A 20,505-nucleotide genomic window follows, 5' to 3' on the forward strand; every position below is an offset into this window, starting at 1 on the left:
TGTAGTTATTTTTTTTAAGATAATCCGAATGATCTCTAGACAGCCTTTCTTCTTCAGATATTTTTCTGCATTTTCAGTCAGCTTGGGAGCAGTTATTTTGGGATTTTTCTTAACTTTTTGTATACCTAAACCTTTTATCAATAAACATTTTTCTTATGTTAAACTATGATCCCCGATTTATGACACTCATTATTACCAAGTTTCGCACATCAAAACAATATTGTAGAGGCTTAAATTTCAATGAAATGTTTGACTAATTGAAACAATTCTTGCTCCTATTAAGTTAACAGTAGATTTTTCTTGGTTTTTCTTAAGAAATACACGAGTTACTGTTTGAATTGTAAGATTTGCTAGATCTGATTTAATATAAAATGTTTCAAAATGTTTCTTCTTCGTAAATATTCGCCCTTTGCTGAAGAAAAGTTGATCCATATCGAACGCATAACGTCGTAGGTAAGGTAAAAAAAGCAAGTTAATTTTAAAATTGACATTTGACTACCTTCCGTACCGAATTCTGTGACCAACTTGACAACTCAATTGAATGCTATATACAAAGACCAATATAAAAACATTTTTCATGAAATTCTTTTCACTCGCCCTTACGTTCACTTTGGAACACTACCGCCATTAGTTTTCCATACGAACTAATACTTTCCAGTTGTCAATTCAAATTCCAATTAAACTGGAATTAGTTCCACTCATTTTCCATCCTAGCTTCCCGTTCATGGAAGCTTGGAATGTGATGTTGACTTTTCTTCTGTCAGCCTCAGCCGTCAGTTTACAACAACATGGCGGCTCGTCGATTTGGAATATTCTGCGGATGAAAATAAACTGGCTGCTCTGAAAATCTATAACTTTAATTCCGACACTTTATCGGAATCTCTAGACGCGAATAGTGGCTAATTAACTCAATTAAATTTCCATAAAGGCAGCTCTTTTTAAATTAAACCACCACGAATTGTGCAAACCCGGACGGATGCTATAATTTAAGTGCGTCGCTGAAAGAAATCCATTTATTTACATTATTTCGCGAGACACCTCCGCCTGTCTGCTTTTCCTTTTGTTTATTTTTATTTCAATTTCTTTTATAGTCTGCACGCGCGTGTGTTGCAAATAAAAAAGGTTTCGTATTCGATTGAAAATAATTAAGTGAATAAAAGTGTTAAAATAAATAAAAAGTGTTAATAAATTGAAAACAAAAGCAAAAATCCATAAGGTTGAGTGCTGGTGTCTGATGTTCTCTTCCTTGGGAAGGACATCGTATATTTTGTGTAGTTTTTGACGTTTTTCTTCATTTTTTGTGTTCTTATTTCATTTTATTTTGTCTGTGTTCTTAAGTAAAAGGTGCACTAGCAACAGCAACCAGCGCGAGCGGCGGCAGACAAGTTGTAGCCAGCAGCTGTTTTCAGGGGTAAGAGAAGATGAAGATTTGTGTGCGTCTGCTTTTGCAGTTAAAAATCGAACAAGAAATTTAGATTATAAAATGAATATGCTTCGAATTTAAATATTTTAAAGACTTTTGACATTCACGACCAACTGGAGTATTAAAAGCTGCATTGCGGTGGCCAAAATGAGCCTAAAAATACCCATTTGGCCGCTGCATGCTCAGAGAAAGGGTTGTGCCGGGGTTGCCAATGAAAATTATTCATTCTAATTCAGATTGATATTTATTTGACTTAGACTTGGACTTGCTTAACTTAAAATACTAAAACAAGTTACTTAAGATAGTAGTGTTGCTCAGACACTTATTCAATTTGGAACTTTGGACTTAAAACTGGATAAAAAGTTAAAACTAGAAAAGTTAAAACTGGGGGCATCATTCAAACCGACCAGAGAGAATTTGCCTCCACTGCACTACGGAACGATTCAACCGACACCACAAATCTTTATTCTTAGATTTGGTTAGAAGGCTTACATATATGTACAGTGATGGAAAAAATAATAGAAACATGCTTCGTCTTTATTCTTTTTAACACATACAATAGTATTTGCGAAGAGGTGAAAGTTAAAAACTACACAGATAGACTTTTAATAAAATATTCCTTAAATCCAACTTCTTTTTTTTTTTAAATATAATAATGAGAATTAATAATTAAAAGTTGAACTTTGATTATTTAATTGTCTCATAGTGGAAAAAAAATAATAGAAACAATGTGAAATAGTACTCTTCTTGTAGCCAGAATGTAACTTAACAGTAAAAGTATTTCAAGTTCTTTTAGTATTTTGTAGAAGCACCCTTATTTTTAGTACCCATGGCATGATGGTTAGTGCCTTGTACTTTCATGGCAGAGGTCTTGGGTTCGATCCCTGCCTGTGCCATCTAAATCTTTTCACGGATACTGCCTCTTGCGAGGGATTGAAAAACTCTCCAAGAGTAACTCTTGTCATAAAAAAGTGCTTTTTTTCAAATTAGCCGTTCGGATTCGGCATATAAACTGTAGGTCCCCTCCATTCCTGACAGCATTACTCATGCACAGGAATGGCGCCACCCAATTTATTTATTTACCCTTATTTTTAATTACTGCTTCCACTATTCACCCCATCAAATTCACTAATTTGTCATATATCTTCACTTTTAAAATTTCGACCACGACTCGTCTGTACTTTTGGCGTTGAATCCAATCTCCATTCCTTCGCTATAGGATTTTCCATTCCATACCATTAATTTTGCTTTTTTTGGAATTATTTTTTTGAGAAGTGCTTCGGGTCGTTGTCCTGCAGGAACTCCAATTAAATTGGCATATTCTCTACACCCAATAGAAGAATGACTGAATACCAAAGACGTGGACATAATACATAACGCACATCTTATTATTTTTTATTATTTCTTTATTCATCAATGGATACATAATCTGTTGACTACAATTAAATTATAATTTATCATTATACATCATTAAAAAAGTTTAAAGCAATACTCTTAAACATATCCCTATTCATTTGAAGGTCGACTTCACTATGAATTAAATTAAAAAGAGACAAATTACGAGTTATGGGTTCATTAAGTCCATAGTTCGTCCTGTGACTAGAAATCAAAAAGAGAACGTCCCTATTTCTTAGATTTAGATTTCTCTCAGGAACATAAAAAGATATAAGAGCTAGTAAGTCCGAAGATTTTATTTTACCATTGAGTATGTCCTTGATAAAAAGAACCCCAAGGGTATCTCTACTGCTTTTTAAAGATTTTTAAGCTATCAGTGCGCACCTAGAGCCATAATTGCGAAAACCATCTGACCACCTGAAATTCCTTAAAGCAAAGCGCGTGAATCTTCTTTGAATGTTTTCGATCCTGTCTGAGGAATTTTGATAAAAAGGTAACCAAATAACACAACAGTATTCCAGTTTAGGTAATATTAAAGATATGTAAATCGTTTTCAGAGTATAACTATCTTTAAATACCCCCGTGTTGCGTTTTAAAAAACCTAGCAAAGAATTCGCTATTGAAATAATAAAATGTATGTGTTCAGAAAAAGAAAACTTAGTGTCAAAAATAACACCAAGGTCCTTTATTTCACTCACGGTTGAAAGACTTTCATTGCCAAGACTGTAACTGAACAGCACTTTAGGTGTTGTACGAAAAGCTCTAAATATTTTACATTTAGAGATATTAAGCTAGAGATGATTATATTTACACCAATTAAAAAACGCATCTATATCTTTTTGAAAGTTAACACAGTTTTCAACTGAAGAAATTTGGGAATATAGTTTCAAATCATCTGCGAACATCAAACAATTAGAGAATTTTAGACAGTTCGGAATGTCATTGACGAAAAGATTGAAAAGGAGGGGTCCCAAATGACTTCCTTGAGGAAGTCCTGATAAGACTTCAATAAAAAAGGATTGATTGCCTTCGATTTTAACAATCTGTTTTCGATTTGACAAGTAAGATTCTAACCATTTAAGAAAACCGAATCTGAATCCCATCCTCTCCAACTTTCTAAATAGAAGTCTATGATGGACTCTTTCGAACGCTTTCACAAAATCCGTGTACAAAACATCGACCTGCATTCTTTTTTCCAAAGCAGATAAACAAAAAGTTGTAAACAGACACAAATTCGTAGTAGTGGAGCGACCACTACAAAATCCATGCTGTCTCAAAGATATTATGTCTTTCACCGTGAAACTAAGTCTATTGAACACCAACTTTTCAAAAAGTTTTAGAATCGCTGAAAGTTTTGAGACTGGTCTATAGTTCTTAATTATAAGGCACTTTTCTTGAACTTCTACCAGGAAGACTTGCTTCTTTTAGTCGGTTTCTTATTTTCTAGCTGTCACATTATTACCAATATTGTATCAAAACGCGAAGAAGTTGTTTTTTCTTTTACCATTTTAGATCATTATTAGATCCGGATAAAATTATTACAAAAAATTGTGTATTGAAAATGATGAAGACACTTGTTTTTATTATTTGTTCCAACACTGTACCTACTACCTATGATGTACATACATATATTATTTTTACAAAATATACTTAGAAATTATATTTCTATTTCTATTTCTGTGCCGCTCGGAATCGAAACGGACCTAAAAATCCTCAGAGTTTTAAACTCGGCTTCGTAAATAAATAAATAAATTGGGTGGCGCAACAGTCTGTTGTGAACCAGGGCCTAGTGACTTACAACTCGCAACCATTCCTGTGTGCGAGTACTGTTGTCAGGAATGGAAGGGACCTACAATTTTAGGCCGAATCCGAACGGCTAATTTGAGAAAGCACTTTTTCATGACAAGAATTACTTTTGAAGAAATTGTCAATTCCTCGCAAGAGGCAGTGACCGCGAAAATTATTTTTTTTTTTTAAATTAAGGTGGCACAGGCAGGGATTGAACCCAAGACCTCTTGCATGACAGTCCAAGGCACTAACCATCATGCCACGGGTACTACTCGGCTCCGTAAACCTTTGTATATATTAGGGCTCACCCTTACTCGTTTGAAACTGCAAGAATTTGAAATATTAATACATTAGCTAATGTGATTGTCGATAGCGAAGTTGAAATTCGTAGTATAAATATTTTTGATAAGAGGGTTTCTCATGTCTAAAAAACCCAGTTAAAGAAAAAACTCCTATGAGAACCATTTGGTAATATAAGAAAGCCAACTGGGACGGTCTCAATGAATTCTTCAGGAACTTTAACTGGTCACTATTCTTCCGCGATAGTGACGTGGATTCCAGCGCAGATAGGGTAAAAATAGGGTAAACTCTATCAAAGAGGTTATTAGGTTCAGAGATGTAAGTTTCCGTTGTTATAAAGCCAAACCGACTGAGGAAAACCGGAATCAGTTCAAACAAGCTAGAAAGACCTGTAATGGTCATATTCGACAAACCAAATTTTTGCATAGACAGAAATTAAGGCAAAAAATACTACAATGTCCCAAAAATAGTAAAAATGTCTGGTCATTTGTAAAAAATCACGTCATCCTCGATTCCAACGCTCGTTTCCAATGAAACTTCCTATGTAAGCTCGATTGATAAAGCCAATTTGCTTGCAGCACAGTTTGCTGTTAATTAGACTCTACCGGAAAGTGTCATGAGACCTCCTGTTTTTGAGAGCGTAAATAATTTTATAGGACGAATCTTCTTTCGAACTCGTCCATTTGCAAGAGTACGAATTGTTCTAAAGAAGTGTTCTTCATCGCTGGCAAAACCACTGCGTAAACTTATCCATCTTTCCTACTCTACAGGTCTCTTTTTGAGCGGTTGGAAAATAGCATTTGTCTAGCCTGTACCTAAAAAAGGTGAATCCCCTCCCCCTCTAAATATCGTCTAATAGCACTCTCGTCCCTTTTTTCAAAGGTCATGATTAATTATCAGCTCAAGAAATATCTTGAACAACTGAAACTTCTTAATGATCGACAGTATGGCTATCGTAGCAATAGGTCCACTCGTGATCTCATGGTTTATCTCACCGAACAATGGAACAAATCTTTACATCGTTTTAGAGAAAGTAAGATTATTGCACTTGATATTTCAAAAGCATTTGATAGAGTTTGGCACCAAGCTCTCTTATCGAAAATGCTTGCTTTTGGTATTGATGAATCTCTTCTTCGTTGGATTAGAAACTACCTTTCTAACCGTTCAGTACAAGTTGTATTAGATGGTTTCAACTCTGAAATTCATAAAATAAATGCTGGTGTCCCTCAGGGCTCCGTTTTATCTCCGATTCTCTTCCTAGGAGTGGCACTTGCACGAGTACTGTCAGTGCTCGGTTTGTGTATCACAGATCACTTTTTATGGAATGATCATATATTTGATATTGCCAAAAATGCTGCCAGGTGCTTAGGATTTCTTCTGATCTGGCTGTAATTTGCAAAGCCTTCATCCGTCGAAAGCTTGAATACAATTCTAATATCTAGGCAGGTGGCCCTAAAACAAGTTTAAATCTCTTGGACATAAATCGCTAGAACACCGCCGCAATGTTTCATGCCTTTCGTTGTATTATCGATATTTTTACAAACAATGTTCTGTCGAATTAGCCAGTTGCATTCCACTTCTTAAACCATTCAGTCGTAATACTTGCACTTCCAGGAATGATCATCAGTTTACCCTTTAGCTCAATTTCGGGTGTACTCTCAAGTATAGAGATTCTTTCTTCAATCGCACTTCGAAAATGTTGAATGTTAGCCAACTCTGTTTTTTCCTCATATTTTGGTTTTCAGAACTTCAAGACCAATGCGCACCGGTATCTCCTCTTAAATCCTTCCCATTTTTCCAAATGCTCGCACTGTGTTTAAGTACAAACATATAACGGGTATTAATAACCCCTTGATTTTATCAGGCCTTACCAAGTTGATGAACGGAAAAGCCAAGAATATGCATGACAAACAAAAAGTCTTTAAGAGGCCACATTCGAAAGGAACTGTTGTCCAAAAACTGTGTGTATATTAATTGTTTGATAAATAATTGAAGTTTTAGTTAATATTTTTTGTAGAAAACGGAATTACAAATCCAATATTAATCGGTGATGTAAGTATTAGATTAGGTAAACTGCAGCAAGACATTGAAGATGTACATAAATCAGTTTTTCAAGCAGGGCTAGAAAAAAGACGGTCCAAAGATATAATTATTAATTCAAAAGTAAAAGAGTTTCTGGAGTTCTCCGAAGATAGCGACTTTATTATTTTAAATGGAAGAACCAAAGGTAACGAAGAAGGAAGCTTAACATTCAGGAAATGATATTTGTACTGTATCACAAAAATTACTGACGTGCGTGAACGAGGAAGAGATATGGTCTGACCACATGTCCATAAAATTGTCCCTAAGCCATAATTCTATACCCAACACCAGAACCAAGTTTAATCTATAACCTAAAATGCAGTGGAATGATCGGAAAAAGACTGATTACCAAAATAATCTTAGTTTTAGTTTACAAAATCTAATAATTTAGAAGGATCCAATCGAGCTAAAGGACTTAACCGATTTAATAAAGAACTCAACAAATGATCAGAGCGGAAGCTCAAAATTGAAGCTGAAGAATAAATGGTACAATTATGAGTGCCAGGAAAAAAAAGTTATAAATTGCTCAATATTTTTCGGAAAACGGAATACCACGAAGCGAAAGAAAACTATCTACGACCTCAAAAGGAATATAAGACTATTTGCAAAAACAGTAAGTCCACATATAGCAATCAACTTGACCTCAAAATAAGCAGTGTAAAAGACAGTAAGAGTGGTGGAAGTTGGCAAAGGAAATACTTAACCAAGATCATAAAATTTTCCCTCAAATTTCCTGAGTTTAGAACATATTATTATAGTTCACTTCTTAACCCAAATCAAAGGGCAAATCAGATTTTCAATGCACCTAACTTAATTCAGGATCGGGATCTTGATATGCCTATAATTGTAGATGAAATTATGAGTATTCTAAAAAAAGTTAAACTAAACAAAGCACTAGGAGAGACAGGATTACCTATAAATTCTTCATACATGCAACAGATGACTTCTTGGAGCAACTGGCAGCAGGATTTAACAGGATGTTGAACGACTGCAAAGTTGAAGAAGCCTTTGTGAAAACAATTGTCTTTCCCATATTTAAAAAAGGGAATACAAATCAGTCGAGTAATTACAGGGGAATCTCCTTTATGAATTGTATGGCCAAGATTATGATTGGAATTCTCAACGTGGGGCTGAACTCATGGGTGGAGGCAAATAACATACTAATAGAATTTCATGCGGGCTTAGGAAAAAATATTTGATGGTGGATAACATTTATAATCTGGCATCAATCGTTCATCTGAAGTTGGCAAAAATCTCAAAAAAATTGCTTATCTACAAACTACAAACAATATGAGTTTCGACAAAATTTGTAAACTTGATAGAAGCTATATACACTCCAACATGGAGAATAACTCTCCGAATATTTTGAGACACTTTTTGGAGTCAAACAGGGATGCTTACTATCACCGTTGCTTTTCGCACTGTATATAAACGATTTGCATGAAACTTTGGGAGGAGGATTCTTTATTGACTTGTTCAACATAAGGTTGCTGCTTTATGCAGACGATATGGTAATACTGACGGATGATGTCACGGTCTTGCAACAGATGTTAACGCAACTGGAATGTTAATACATTAAATGGAGCCTAGAAGTAAATCTATCTAAATCCGAGATAATGGTGTTAAGAAATGGTGGAAGGTTATCTAGTCAAGAAAATTGAACATTAGATGGAGAAAGAATTCAAATTGTCTCCAACTATACTTACTCAGGAGTTTTACTTTCACTAAAGATGTCGTTTTAAAAGCACGTAGAAAAAAGGAATACTGCAGCCAAGAACAGCATAAACTCGACGTGGCAATGCTTTCTAGCAAAAAGAAATATCAACTTAAAAACCAAATGGAAACTATTTCAGGCGGTTTGTAGAGCTATTCAAACCTACGGTGGTGCTCAGAAATGGGGCTTTGGAATGTTTGAACAAGTGGATAAACTTAAACGCTAATTTTGGAAACGAATTTTAAAATTGCCTACATTTACTCCAAACAACTTTTTGGCAATGGAAATTGGGGCGGAGGACGGACATTACTATTCCCTTGATCTTCACCTCAGATATTTATCAAAAACAATATTCGAATACTGTGCAACAAGACAACCGCATCATCTAACAAAAATACTTCTGAGGGAAAAATTGTTTTGGATAAAGGAACTGAACAATCTTGGATATTGTTTTGCATATTGGATATTGGAATTGGATCCAAAAAGGTAATGATCTATTGCGGATGTTGAAATAAGAGGGTCAACAAGAAAACCTACGAAGGGCACCTAAGAGCAGTACGCGCATCTTCAAACATCTAAATCACTTAAGAGGACAGACTTACTTATTAACGATGGTTTCGAACAGAACAAGATCGCCTGAATTTTTAAGGCAAGATATGATTTAAGCAAGCTTAATGGAAACGGATTTGGTCAGAACGAATCATCATTATGTACTGTGTGCAGCTTAAGGGAGGAAGAAAACATCCAGCACTTCTTGGGCAGATGTCCGGGCTTAAAGGAATTTAGGGTGGCCTTCCTTGGGAAATTTTGGTTAACAGAAGCGGATATAATGCAGGTGGTGAAAAAGGCACCAGTTTTGAGGGACTTACGAATTTCAGCACTATAGCCTCAACATACCGAAATTAACTAGTGAGAGAATATAACCAGTAAACAATGTTCTAAAAATTATCACCAAATTTTGATTTAAAATTAATAATTGTTATAATATGTACGTAAATTCAACCACCCGACAGACGACGTAAAAATCTTAACTTAAAATCTTTTTTGAAAATGTTAACTTATGGATATTAAAATGGAAATAGAAAAAAAATTCACTACTACTACTAATTCCTGCAAAGTGGCTTAAATCTCTGTGGCAAGCTACTTTTACGTTTAAATTACACTGAAGTAGAGGAATTGCATCATATTGAAGAAAGTTAATCAATAAGTCGTAGTACGCTGGTGGCGTGATGGTTAGTGCGTTAAATTGTCATATCAGAGGTCTTGGGCTCAAATCCTGACTGTGCCATCTAGAATTCTTTTAACTAGTATTGCTTTTTGCGAACAATTGACTAATCCTTCAGGAGTAATTCTTTTCATGAAAAGCGCTTTCTTAAATTACCCATTCGGAGTCGGCTTAAAACTGTCTCGTCCCGTCTATCCCTGACAACATTACTCGCACACAGGAGTGGTTGAGAGCTTGTAAGTCGCTAGGCCCTAGTTCTTAAGGGACTATATTGTAGAAAAAATCGCCGAAAACGTAAGAATCCTGGAAAGAAAGAACTCTTGAAAATACGAGGGTGGATTGAAAAGTTTCCGGCCTGACCAAGAAAAACAACGTTTTTGAGAATTTTTTTTTTATTTCTCAACATAAAATCCTCCAAGGCTGATACATTTCTCGAAGCGGTGTTCTAGTCTAGTAATGCCATCTCTATAGACTGATTCATCAAGCTCCATAAAATACCCATTTACAGCTTCGATTACTTCTTCATTTTCCGCAAATCTCTTACCACCAAGCCATTTTTTGAGGTTAGGAAACAGATAATAGTCACTCGGGGCTAGGTCTGGAGAGTAGGGAGGATGCGGCATCAATTCAAACTTCAGATCGTTAATTTTAGCCATCGCAACGATTGACTTGTGCGCTGGTGCGTTATCGTGATGAAACAAGCAAACGCGGCACCCATCTTGCCCAGAGCTTTTGCATATGCAAATGTTGGTGCAAAATATTTTGCACACGTTCATTTGACATCTTACAGGTCTTAGCTATCTCATGCACTCTTAATCTGCGGTCTTCCAGCACTATTTGATGGATTTTTTCGATAATATCTGGAGTTGTGACCTCAACAGGGCATCCTGAGCGAGGCTCATCAGAGGTGCTCACACGACTCTTTTTAAACTCGGAAACCCACTGCTTAATGGTTGAATATGATGGGCGGGATGTCCCCAGTGTTGAGTACATCTCTTCTTTGATTTCCTTCGGCTTTAACCCCATCAAATAGAAGTATTTGATGACAGCACGATTTTTCAACTTTTCCATTTTTAAGAAAAACACAGAGGCGCCTTGTTCAGTGTGCTCTCAAAACTAAACTAACATGGCGATCGGGCGAAAACTATAGCTACAAGCTATCTAAAGATGGTATTATAGAACGCCACCTCAAGGTAGGCCTAGTGGCGCCATCTCTTGGCCAGGCCGGAAACTTTTCAATCCACTCTCGTAAATAAAACAATTTGTAGCTTTAAAATAAATTTTATTTCAAAGCCTCTGGTTCCCGAGAGTTATATTTTGTATGGACAAATTGTGATATTGGTTTGAAGGATTGATGTTTAGGGATCTGCCAAAAAAAGAGAACGCGCTTTATTTAACGCGCGCTTTTTATGCCTTCCCAAATCTCCCTTTTGAATCCTGTAGTCGTCTTCTTTGCAATAAACAGGTGTCTCTTTTTATCTCAACTAATCGGCCGTTCTCCTTCATCTGACACTTCGCAGCAACGTTGTTTCTGATGAGTTCAGAAAAAAAGATCTGTTTGTGTTGTTTATTTTTATGGTGAACTAAGTTATTTTCGCAACAATATTATTATGTTCGAAGAAAATGATAATGTTTATGTACATATATTTCTGTATCTTTTCACAATTTACAGTGACTCCATTCAGTAGTTGCAACATTGATCTAAATTCTTCCAGAAAATGATTCCCAATATCAATAATGTAATTCTCTTCCACTCAAAAAATATGTAAATTATTTATAAGGCTAAAAAAGTAATTTAAAAATGAAGGCATCGTAGACCATGCTAACGTTTAATTTTATGTTTCAAAATTTGTTTTGTATTTTTAAAATCTGTTTTCAATATTGTGCATTAGTGGATTTGATTTCAAACTAATTGTAAGTAATCTCTTGAAATAGAAACTCTTATATTGTGGAAAACAATAAAAAGTCATTCACGCAAATCGGCAACACTAAACCGGCACTTAACCCTTTTTCATAGAAGCACAAACGGCTTCGTATCGCTTACGATTTCTTTTTCCTCTTTCATGGTCTGTCTCCATTAAAATGAACGAACGAACGAATAACAACCACGGTAATATACACATGTAAGCATATACAATAAAACAGGACGCTTCAACAACAACAACAAAATTAAACGACAATTTACGATTACGAACACGGAACGGATTTTACATTTTTGTTTTCAATTATTTTTATTTTTATATTTATTTTCTTTTTCATTGTACTTTGATTTACTAGGGGTGCATGCACAGATGAGGCTTTACTCCCCTCCAGTCATAGAACACATCAAATGCAGTAGGAGCAGTACCAACAACAACAACAACAACAACAACAACAGCAACGGCTCCATTGCCTTCCAACGAAACTACACCATCATCAGTTTCTGCTAAGGCTCAAGGGATGAAATCCTACGTTCTCGGGCTAAGTCTGCTCACTCAGTCTACTGCTCGTCATCGGCTTGGTCTGCATCAGCAAAGTAGTCAAAAGCGGCAAAAGCAACAGCAGCGAGAAACTTTAATTGGATCGAGTTAATCCTCATCGTTCTCCCACACTTTTTTAGCCCGTTCGTATCTTCTTCTGCATTTGGCCCGGCCCGACCCGATTCTCTTTTAGTTTTTTTTTTTTTTCGTCTAACAAATGTGATTTCCGTGTCCCGTACAGCAAAACAACAACAACGAAAGTTGGAATAAAAGTTAAATCTAAAATAAAGTTGCCAATTCATCCCTTAATTCCCATTCTCATCGTATTCTATTGTACTGTCCTTTATAGTTCTGAATTTAAACGTAGCCATTTGGAGCCTATACATCAAGCTGAATCCACCCTCATCCTCGTTCCCGTCCCAATCCCCGTCTCTGTGCCCTCCTCAAATCCTTATTCCGGCCGCCGCGTTCGCGTGTGAATGTGAATCCGTATAATGGTTGATATGCAAAAGAGCGTCTCGGTCCAAGTAGATAGTGATTTTGCCCTACTATTGCCCAGCGGTGTTTACGAGATCAAAAAAATGGAACCACGCTCCAAAATTCGGACAATTATTATATTTTGCTTGTTCCTTGCGATAGCTGGTATCATAGGATTTGGATACTTCTGCAATGATCAGGTAAGCCTATTTAATTATTTATTTCTTTTTTAAACAAATTTATCAAAGCTGGCTAAAAAATAATATGCAGGATACTTGGTCTTCAAAACGAACTTTTATTTAGCAATGGTTTAACGTATTTACATGCATTAGTGTGCGTATTTGAGCCTGAAATTCATGTGCTTCAATATGTTGCATAAGTTTTGGATTTCTGAATCTAGGTCTGAGATATGAGTAGAAATTGGATTTATTATAACACCCCAAATTATTATGGGTCTTGGAAGTTTAGAACTAGGAAGTTTATACTTTTTATACGACTTGATTTTAGCTTAGATTAGATTTTATTCAAAAGATATTTATTTGTTTACATTTTCTTTTAACAATTTTCTAAATAATGAATAATTAAGCGCATGCCTTGCGCATGCGTTTGCCTTTTTAACATCCCATAGGAAATTATTGTAATGGGTCCGATTTGTCAAATTGAAAATTTTGACATTTCTCGACGTTTCAAGGTTCCTAGAGTCGAAATAAAATATTTTTCGAAAGATTTCTGCGTGCGTGTGCACTTACGTTCGTACGTCCATACGTTCGAGACGTTTTTTTCGTCGTCCGTAGGCCAAGAAACAGAAGAGATATGGACTTAAAATACATACTGTTAAACAGATGATAAGGCAGAAAGATGCAGAAAGTGTTCTCAAGAAAATTACGTGGGTGGTAAAAATTAAATTTCGACTTTTATATCTTTTCAAAAATCTGAGATTATGGCTTTCTTATCTTATAAGAAATATCGTTTTCAATATTTCGAAAAATTTTGAAAAAACTCTATTGACATTCAAAAAAAAAATACAAACTTAAACAAAAATTAAAAGAGGTTAGTAAAATTTGATTTTTGACTCAAATATCTTTTCAAAACTTTGAGATTCTGGCTTTCAGCTAATTTGAACTTATAAGAAATATTGTTGTCAACATTTAGAAAAATTTTGAGAAAAATCGAATTGACAAAAAATAAATGCAAAATTTTGTGGCGCAACAGTCCGTTGTGAACCAGGGCCTAGTTACTTACAACTCTCAACCATTCCTGTCTGCGAGTACTGTTATCAGTAATGGAAGGGACCTATAATTTTAGGCTGAATCCGAACAGCTAATTTGAGAAAGCACTTTTTCGGAAGAGCAATTTCTTGCGCTTTGTTCAAAGCTGAGGTGAGGTCATTGACTTTGTTGCCAATCATCGCTCCCAATAATTAGGCATATCCCTTGCCGCTCTGCTTCAGTGATGATTCTCTCCAGGGTTTGTCCAGGGAGAGAGCCAAGGTGATCATGGCTATGATACACCGACACTAGCCAGAAACTACGTTTTGGTCCATCGGTTGAATGAGTGGAGTTACATTTGGTGGCGTATAGATGACTGTTCTGCAGCCATCTGATGTTTGAAGCTGATTTTCCGGAGGGTAACTAGGAGTGTTATCCAAAATAAGTAAGGCTTAAAGTAGCAAATCATTATTTCCTAGAAAGTTTTGAACTTCTGGAACACCATTTCCAATTACAAGAGGTTTTACTTTATGGGGAGCTAAAGCATGCAAGCCCTTAAAGTAATTCTTTGTTTTTTGGCTTTTCTCCCTGGAGCAGTCTTCTCAGCCCACGCAACTTATGTTTTCCAAGAAGAAGCTTCCAATATAAACCTGACTCATCAGCGTTATATATTTGTTCTGGCTTGAGGTACATACTCTTTATTTTTTCTTGACGAACTAGTTTAAAAGGTCAGACCAATTCTGCTTCTCTCCGGATAGTTATCAGATATCGAACTCCATACCTTTTTTTTTTTTAATTTTTGTAGCCAACCATATATTTCAATACCAGTCCACTCACAGGCAGATTCTTTCTACGTTGCTCCAAGAACCATTTATACAGCCTTTTTTCTACATCTGGAAGTTCGGATGTCCTCAAAGTTTTTTCTTTTTCCAGGGCTACAATAACACTGAGTCACCGTAGCTTATATATTGTCCCTCTTTTTATATATGGAACTTACGGTGGATCTGGCTATTCCATACTGTTTGGCCAAAAACGTTGCCAAAGTACCTGTTGCAAATGTGAATAAGCCACTTACCATTTATTTTTTAACTTAAGGAATTTATAATACCTGCTGACAGCGTCTTTAATACCTCAGTTTTTTCAAGCAATGTTAAATGCTTTTGGGCCATTCTAACTTAACAATGCACTAAATTTAAATCCAAACAAAAATGAGAATATTGCACATATTTCAGCATTGTGCCGAATTTGTTTTCATAATTACAATGCTGTACAAAAGTAAAAACACAGCATGAACTTCTGTTTAACTGAGTCAAATGGTTACTATAGTAATTGGTAAAATTTGCTCAAATTTGCATTGCAGTTGCAATATTCTTGTTCACCATTAAGAAAACCTACAAACTTTTAAGCAAGACAAATCTACAGACGGGATCGGAAGTTATCAGTATGGGTCGCATTCCAGCCTCTTTTTTTTAATATCTTTAAATTACTCAACTTACTTAATATAAATACAATTATAATAACAAATGACTTTTAGTACAGGTAAAATTTAAAAAATTGGGTAACGCTTTAATTGACTAATAAATTAGGAATTTTAGTTTAGTTAAAACAAAATTTTAGAAGCTTTCACTCAGTATTCACAGTACTCCACAAGCTGCATCCAATTCTCAGGAGTCAAAGTATTGCATTTTATTTTAGAATTTTTTTTTCTAAAAACTGCCCTTCTTATTTCCTTTAGAATTGGACGTCCACTCAGAAAGTGTCCAACATCTTCCTTTTTATTTAAGTTGCAGAGACTGCAAATAACTGCCAAATCTTTTCGTTGAGGTATGAAATTAAGCCGCAACATTTCTATTCTTATAATAAAAATTCTCCTGATAACTTCCGGTGTGAAAGTAATTCCATACATTGATATTATATTTCAACCTTAAAAAAATGTTCTTTCACACCTTCCGCTCTCATTAAGTAAGTAATTTCATCAGTTTCCAGTGATTCGTCCCGATTTCATTAAAGGTGATTCTACACTTCGGTGCTAGCTTTCTCTTATCTTAATACCAACATATTTTCTTGCGTCATATAGGAACTACATATATGACAAGTTTTGGATTCATGCAAAATTATGAACTCGAGATTTCAATCAAACATGATATTACGATGGTAGAGAAATCGAAAAATGTGGGTCCCGTGCTTCCGTCCGTCTGTCCTGTCTGTCTGTCCACGCTTCCACAGCCTAAACCATTAAGTTCAAACTTGGAAGTTAAGGTTTTGAGCAGATTCGCGTTAGGCGTTTTTTTAATTTTTTTTAATTTCAATACTAACAGTGGCCCCACACAATTTTTTAATCAAAAAACGAAAATTCGAAATTTCTCAAGAACAAACCGATATTTTTTTTTTAATTTCCCTAAAATTTAATTTTTTAACTTGACTTCTTTTGGTAAGAAAAACATATTTTTCTATTGCTCCAGGAAGGTAGCGCTCATAGAACCGTTTTTCTGTTTTTTTTATTTTTGTCAGCAACTTATAAATCGATTTCATTAATATTATTTGAACGAGCCCTTATATTGCGTTAACATTTGATTATCAAAAGTGTAATTTTTTTGTTTGGGTATTTAAAAAAATATTAATTTTTTTTTTCAAAATTCTATATCTCAAAAACGGTTCAACATTTTTTTACGAAATTCAAATTTAGAGCGTCAGGTCACTTTTTCTAGGCTTAAATCACCTTAGGGCAGTTATACAATAAGCACGTCCTTGCTGTACAAGATGTGTGCTTTGGGTATTTGTTCTGGCAGAAAATAAAATTGTCTTGTATTTTGAGCATTTAATACATTTTTCCTTCCACATTTGCTCCGATGCACAATTTTTACTATTTTTTGTAACGATTACAAAACGAATATTTTCGAATTTCCAAAGACGTTTGTTTTCTTTTTGATGTCATTTCGGCGTGGAGCAAGAAACTACTTTAAATGTTAGTAAAACTCTTCGGTATTATCTAATGTTAATAATAACATTGTCATTTGACGTTAAAAATATCGAGTCACTACACTGCAAAAACAGCTAGAGTCCCATTATTTGTGAGGTTTTAAATTGAAGGGTTATTTTTTTTTTAAAATTTATTCACTTGTTAATAACTTGAAATTAAATCTTTTTGCATTTTAACTTAATTTGAGCTTATCTTTTGTAAATTCTACTTACTCTTTACATTTTCTTGGAGAAATTGCATATCGAAAATTTAAATTCTCTTTGTCCGATTAGTTGTGGGAGTCGCTGTATTTTTTCTGTACATACAATTTTAAAGTCTTTTTTAAGTTTAAAGTTTCCTTATTTTGAAACGAGAAATACCAATTAAACTTAAAACTGATGAGAATGACCCAAAAGTTAAGCTGAAATCAATTATGTCCAACACTTAAGTATGTTGTACCATGAAGTTTAAATCCTTTTGAACGTTTATTTTTATTTTACCAAATCAAGTGTAAACAAATCAATTGTTAGGCATTTGTAATATTATCCGGCCAACAAAAGAGGAAGGTAACATTCGTTCAACAGAAGGCAGTTATTAGCTTTTGTAATGATTTTGTATTGATTATATTTGTTCATGTTGACGGAAGTATGTATTATCTAAAAAATGAATTACAAATTTTTGTAAAATAGTTTGGAGTGATATATGGTTTTAAGAAGACTTTATGCATTCAAAGGGTCATTCAAAATGAAGTGATAACATAGGATCATATATGCAAGGGCGGATGCAGACTTTTTATTAGAAGTGTGGGGGGGGGGGGTTTCACACAATTAACATAAAGAAAGGTTTTTAAAAGCCGCTTAAATATGTTCTCAAATATGCTGTAAATGTGTATCTTCCCAACTGCAACTCGACAGAAACTTCCATTTTTTAATCCTTTCCAGATCTTTCTATGAAGACGAGTCAGTCCTATTTTATACAGATAGATTAAAAACAAAAGAAGTGTTTGGTGGAGGTGTGTAATCTGCAATGACCGAAATTAAGTCTCATTCCGTTTTCCCAATCATTGTAGCGTGTTCCAGGCGGGACTTTTGGCGATGAAAAAAGTCTTGTCCTGGCTTAAAGAAAACGTGATATCAACATCTGATATACGAATTTTCTCAGATAGTCAGGCAGCTATCAACTAATCCAGCTATGCCAAGCTGCTTGAAAAATGCAGACGGCTCCTGGACTAATTCAAGTAATGAATCGCTGAACCTACTATTGGACACTCACTTTCCTGGTAGTTCTCTTACCGAAACTTGCAACAGCTTTACACGTTCAAGTTCAAATACAACATATCCACAAGGTCTGATCACAAAGGATAAGCTACAATGGGCTCTCAACAGCTTCAAACCATTTAAAGCTAAAGGACCAGATGGAATAATACCAGCAGAATTACAAAAAGCTTCTGATATAATTGCACCAATCCTTGAGGCAATTTTTACCAGCTGTCTTTACCTGGTCCATGTTCCCTCGGCATGGAGAGAAGTTAAAGTTGTTTTTATACCTAAAGCAGGTAAATGCTCCAAAGTCAATCCTAAAGATTTACGACCTATAAGTCTATCATCATTCCTTCTTAAGACCCTGGAAAGATTGATTGACATCCATTTAAGGGCACGTATCGATACAAGACTTCTGTCTTAGTCTCAACATGCCTACTGTAAAGGTAAATCGGTGGAAACAGCGTTACACACTTTAGTACGCACCATCACATATTCCCTCCATCATAAAGCGTTCACTTTGGTTGCTTTCCTTGACATCGAAGGTGCCTTTAACAACGTGGACACATCTGCAATCACTTCTGCACTGACATCTCTAAATGTAGAGAGTTCGCTTCGGGAGTTAATTCATTTAATGCTTACTAGCAGAATAATTAACTCAAAACTGGGCAACTCTTCTAGCAGACGATTCGTTATTAGAGAGACACCGCAAGGTGGTGTTCTATCCCCTCTCCTCTGGAACCTAGTGGTGAATGAAATCCTAACTAGTCTGGATGCGTAGGGTTTCAGAGTGATAGCCTATGCGGACGACGTTGCTTTAGCAGTTTCAGGAAAGCATCTTAATATCCTAAAAGAACTCTTACAAAATGCCTTGGACAGACTAATACTCTGGGCTGATCGGTGTGGACTCGGTGTTAACCCACACAAAACCGATCTAGTCTTATTTTCGAGGAGATACAAAATTCCATTTGTCAACCCTCCTTACATTAAAGGAATCCAATTAAAATTCTCAGACCTAGGTCTTGTCTTAGACAAAAAACTAAATTGGAAACGCAACGTACAGGAAAGATTCAAAAAATCTACTGTAGCTCTCTTTTCTTGCAAAAAAGCTATTGGTAATAAATGGGGTTTACAACCCAGAATCACGCATTGGCTATACACATCGGTTATCAGACCGATTTTAATGTAAGGTGTGGCAGTATGGTGGACTGCTTTAGAGGAAGGTATAAACAGGGACAAGCTAAATATAGTCCAACGTTCATCTTGCCTATGTATAAGCGGATCGCTTCGTACGACCCCGTCTGCGGCACTGGAAACCTTGCTTTACCTTACACCTCTTGACATATTTAGCAAACAAATAGCTGCAAGCTCTGCTATCCGCCTCAATGCTTCGTCGCAGTGGACTAACAACAACGTTGGCCACTCCGTAATTTTAAGGTACTTAGAATCAATTCCAAAGCACACAGACTACACCATCTACAATTCGATAGGAATTTCCAGATTTCTATACCTACCAGATCTTTTTGGGAGGATAGGACATTCTTGGAGGATGAGTCAATCCACTTTTACACAGATGGCTCAAAAACCAAAGAAGGGGTTGGTGGTAGTGTGTACTCTGAACGACTGAAATTAAGTCTCTCATTCCGCCTTCCCAATCATTGTAGCGTGTTCCAGGCGGAACTTTTGGCGATTAAGGAAGTCTTGTCTTGGCTCAAAGAAAACGTGACATTAACATCTTATATCCGTATTTTCTCCGACAGCCAGGCCGCTATCAAATCTCTGGACTCAGTCTCAACAAACTCTATAACAGTCCATAACTGTCGATCATCTCTAATGGAGATGGCGCAACAGTTTAATATTGACCTTTGCTGGGTGCCGGGCCATAGAGACATTCCAGGTAACTGTAAGGCAGATGAACTCGCCAGGAACGGTACAGTACAGCCCATCCTACCACGTTTGGCAAGTACTGGCATACCAATCGCTACTTGTAAACTGCTACTAATGCAAGACGCTGTGAGGAGGGCAGGCACCAGGTGGACCAACATCACCACGTGTCAAGCCACAAAAAACATCTGGCCAACACAGGATTTAACACTGGGACTCTAACTGTTTCCATTGAGCTTAGGAGGAAGCCTCAAGATTCATGTGGTATCACAATGGGCCATTAATCTGGCCTAAGTGTGTCCGTTTCCATCTTGGACAGCCACTATAACCTA

At 35.8% G+C, this 20,505-nt stretch overlaps 1 protein-coding gene across 1 annotated transcript in view; it reads left to right on the plus strand.

Moving 5' to 3' along the window:
• The first annotated feature begins 782 nt into the window (after positions 1-782).
• Positions 783-20,505, plus strand: part of LOC129951707 (heparan-sulfate 6-O-sulfotransferase 1) — a 365,645-nt gene continuing 345,922 nt past the window's right edge. The window contains exons 1-2 of the mRNA XM_056064006.1: positions 783-1,411; positions 12,205-13,063. Of these exons, the coding sequence (XP_055919981.1) occupies positions 12,881-13,063 (183 nt within the window). The 5' untranslated portion in view covers positions 783-1,411; positions 12,205-12,880. The remainder of the gene's footprint in view (positions 1,412-12,204; positions 13,064-20,505) is intronic.

This window comes from Eupeodes corollae, chromosome 1 (genome assembly GCF_945859685.1).
Source record: "Eupeodes corollae chromosome 1, idEupCoro1.1, whole genome shotgun sequence".
Lineage (NCBI taxonomy): Eukaryota > Metazoa > Arthropoda > Insecta > Diptera > Syrphidae > Eupeodes > Eupeodes corollae.